The sequence below is a fragment of the Hipposideros armiger genome, unplaced genomic scaffold, assembly GCF_001890085.2.
Source record: "Hipposideros armiger isolate ML-2016 unplaced genomic scaffold, ASM189008v1 scaffold_1838, whole genome shotgun sequence".
Lineage (NCBI taxonomy): Eukaryota > Metazoa > Chordata > Mammalia > Chiroptera > Hipposideridae > Hipposideros > Hipposideros armiger.
Window position 1 is genome coordinate 116020 of NW_017733188.1, and position 4164 is coordinate 120183.

The 4164-nt window shown below is 53.0% G+C and overlaps 1 protein-coding gene across 1 annotated transcript in view; it reads right to left on the reverse strand.

The window, feature by feature from the left end:
• Window positions 1-3427: 3427 nt before the first annotated feature.
• VSIG8 (V-set and immunoglobulin domain containing 8) overlaps window positions 3428-4164 on the reverse strand; it is a 4578-nt gene continuing 3841 nt past the window's right edge. The window contains exon 5 of the mRNA XM_019634696.1: window positions 3428-4153. Coding sequence (XP_019490241.1) covers window positions 3823-4153 — 331 coding nt within the window. The 3' untranslated portion in view covers window positions 3428-3822. The remainder of the gene's footprint in view (window positions 4154-4164) is intronic.

A 4164-nucleotide genomic window follows, 5' to 3' on the forward strand; every position in this document is an offset into this window, starting at 1 on the left:
CACCCCTCCGGGAAAAATAAGATGGAGCAATAAGGAAGCACAAGGAGTGTGTACGTTCCAAACCGCTCCACCCACACTCCCAACAATAACAGGGTGCTCTGGGACCCCATCAAGTGTACACAATGAATACCCTCATTTCCTTATTTCTTTTGGGGTTTATGGGATTGCCCTGCACACTCTGGAGGTCAGGGGTCATTATGCCCACTTTACAGATGGGGAACAGGTGCCTGAAGAAACGTAAGGATTCAGTCCAGGTGATGCTGCCGGGGCCTAAGCGGGGGACACCTAGGCATCCTGATTGTCAGTCCAGAGTGGTCCAAGAAAAGGGCTTGGTGTCCCTGTGGGTTAGTGGACCCACCCATTAGAAAAAAGCATGAAAGTCAGTGATGGGTGGCGGGGAGAATAGGTGGGACCAGGATGAGGGAGACTGAAAAGAAAGGAGTAAGGCTATGGTTGAACTGAAGTGTATGGTTGCAGTTTAATTGGGTTCTAGATTTCAGCTAATGTTAGAGTTGGGGTAATGGCTTGATTAAAGTTGGGGTAAAGGCTGGGTGGGGTTATTTAGTTGGAATTATGAATGAGGTTGAGGTCAGATTTCATGTTGGGATGGAAATTAAGGCTGAAATTAGGGTTGCAATAACAGCTAGAACTGAGGTTAGGGTTGATCGCCAGGATCCGTTTATGATAATAGGGTTTTAATCTCATTTACAGCTATGCTTGAGAATGCAGTTATATAGCTCAATTGAAGACTGGGAGGAGATTGATTTGGGATCGGGATTACAGCTGGGTTAGAATTGAGTTTGGGATTTGAGTGAGAATAGACTCTGGTTAGAACATGGGTTAAAGTTATATGGGCGAGAGAATCCATGGGGTTCAAAAATGAGGCTTTATTTGTGATATAGAAAGAAAGACCTCAGCATCCATCTGCTAAACCCAAGTTTTATAAGAATTTTCATCCCTGTGCTCAGGGAGAATACCAATGGCACATGTTGATGGGGGACCCAAGATTTGGGGGAGAGTTGCAAATCCATATGAGTTCATCTGAGGGGTATGAAGCAATTTAATCCCATGACAAATGTAACCTCTGAAGTCCTGCTCCACGACCTTAGCGCAGCACAGATCTTGCTCCCTAAAAGGGATCTAGGGAGGGACACAGGAAGCTATTGGCAATGAGTGGGGCTCTGATGACAAATTGAACTAGAAGATGAGGTCCATCAGAAGCAGTTTTACTGGTGGGGGGGTTGTCCTGGTTTTGGAGTCTAGGAGATGGGAGTTGGGGGAGACTGAAGGCCTAGGTGCTCCTAGAAGAATAGCCACTTTTAAGGGCTCCACAGGGGCCTCTCCCAAGCCTTAAAAGGAAGACACATTGTTGCTCTCCTCTGACCCACTGAGGGCTAATTGCCACCTCCTTGCAATTTGGGGCCCATAAAAGAAGCTGTCAGCCTTCCTGCCTTGTGCCCTGAGCCCTGCAGGGTTTGGGGGTCGGGGGAGAGTGGTGGAGTGAGGGCACTGGGCATCAGCTTAGTTTTGATAGCGTAGGTCTCGCCCACAGCCCATTTCGCTCCAGCTTAATCTTCAACAGCGGAAGCGGGCCCACGCGAGGAGGACCCTGTCCCAACTTCTCCCTCTCTTTGTCCCTTACCCAGTCTCTGCCCCAACCACCCCATTTCTCCACCCACTTCCTTTTCAGGTCCCATAAAGGTCTGTACAGATTCAGGAGACTCTTGGGGTTCCCTCTGTGCTCTCAGGGAGAGAGTGATTACTGAGAGGCAGAGGAACACAAATTTCTGAAAGGGCCTCTTGCGTTTTCCCTGAGAAAGTCATAGCTCTCCAGGGAAGAATGGCCCCTCTTTTGTGCATATGCCCCAGTTTGGGTTGTATTTGTTTCTATTCTAAGACAGAAACTCAAAGACAGAGGCTTAGAAAGCAGTGAACGGGGACCGAGGAGGAGAGAAGAGGCAGGTCAAGAACCCAGAGACTGCTTCTGAGATGAGGTGCAGCCTCACCCCAGAACGTTTGGGGGAAGGACAGGCGGAGGCTTTGGCCCTTTCTACGGAGTGCCCTTCAGAGCAACTCCACACAACCCCTGTAGGCCATGCTCTCACCCGCCCAGACCATCCCTCCAGCCCCTCCCCCGGACCCCTGGGCTCAGACTCCCATCTTCCCCCCTCCAGTCCCCTCCCTCTGTAACTTGACCCTTTCTAAACCACACACACACACACACACACACACACACACACACACACACACACACACACACNGAGGTCCATCCATACCCCATAATTCATGTGGCCCCGGGATAGAAGCAGGAAGAATTAGGAAGCCCAACTCCTCCTTAAGGGAAAAAGAGGCGAAGAAGGAAGGAAGTGCTTGGGCTCCCAACAGGCAGATGACTGAGCAGAAGTAGGTGGAACTGAGTGACCCTGAAGTAACACGCTCTTCAGAAGACCCTCAATCCCTGGACCAGACACAGGTGCAGTTGTGTGCCTGTTGCAGCCATCGTGTATGGAGTACAACCACTTGGCCCAATAGAGGCAGAGGGATTGGAAATATGATGTTTAGGGCTCCCTAAGAGTAGAACTTGGACCAAAGGATAAAAGTTCTATGGGAACCAAAATTGGATTCAATAGAAGGAGCATATCTCTGATAGTCAGAGGCTAAATGGACTGTGCTGGCAAGTAGGGCAATGCCACTGGAGGTATTCAAGAAGAGGTTAGACTAACCTTTGTCAGGAATGCTGTAGAAGGGATTCACATATATCAGAGAAACAGCTTGATGTCCTAGAGTCAAATATGCTTGGATCAAAACCTTGATCAACATACCTAATCCCTCTCAGCCTCAATTTCTTCATCTGTATATAATGGGATAGTGCACAACTTCATAGGACTAAAGTAATGATTAAATATGAGAAAATATCAGAAAGCACCAATAAATTTCAATCCTCTTTCCATTAAAAGGGGGGCTAGGTTAGATGACCTTGAAGGTCTTTCTACCCCAGAGTATGACTCTGAAACGCTTCCTGGTTGTTGAGAGGGAAGGCATACATCTGGGAGAGAGAAGAAGTCAGGAACGGGTAGATGAGGGCAGGAGGAAGAAGGATGATGAAATGGTCTGGAAACATTCGGAGAGGTCATCCTTGCCGGTCCCTTGTTTCCCCTATCTGACCCTCTGGAATAAAAGAGAAAAGCGGGATTCTGGATTTAAAATCCAAACCGAGGGGGTTTCCATTTCCCGCTCTGTGTAGTGAAGGAGTAGGATTAGACAGCCCCTTCCAGCTCTCACTGCTACCCATCCGAGGAGGCAATGGTGCAGGAACGATGCAGGACAACAAAAAGCAATGCCCCCCATCCGGGAGCAGCGCCTCCACCAGACCCCACGCCCAACACTCCGTGGAACCACAGCCACCTGTCTCAGGTCTTACGGTTTCTTTATTGTGCTAACACTGTCTCCTCGGAGCCCAGATCTCACACACAACACTTCAGTCCACACCCCCACTCGCCCGGCCCGAAGCCTTCTGCTTTGGCTGGGGACACGGGGCCTCCGCCTCAACGGCTCTCGGACGTCTTCCTCCTCAAGGAACCTCAAGGCCCAGGGGAGGCGAGGGGGGCTCCGGGTGGCCTTTCTCTGCCCCTCCCCTCCCCTCCCACTTCGGCGGGGGGAGGCTCTGCCTCCCTACTTATTTCCCTAGGGCAATGCCTTCAGCCCGCAGCCTCCTAGCTGCCAGGGGCAGGCGGGGTGGGCGCAGCCCGAGCGTGTCCCCAGCCTCGGGCGGGTAGCGCGCACCCTCCTCCCGCCCGGACACAGTCCGGCGGGCGCGCGCGCTCACACCAACAGTCCGTCCTTGCCCGGTAGCGACCCCTGGGCGCAGTCGGCGGGCTCGGCGCTCGTGACCTTGACGTAGACCTGGGAGGGGCCCGCTTCGCAGGCCGCGGCGGTGCACGGCGCCAGGGCCATGTCCTCCGGTCCGCCTCTGGGCGGAGGCGCGTACTTGCGGCGCAGGGAGCGACTGACGGTCTGCGTCGGGTACCCCAGCAGGTGGGTGACGCGGCTGCCGCGCCCGCTGGCCTTACACCCGGGCGCCACGGCGTCCTCTCTGTGGAGACAACAGGCGGGCGGGTGAGCGGGCTCCTTGGTGGCGCGGAGTGGGCCCGGCCTGGCAGAGCC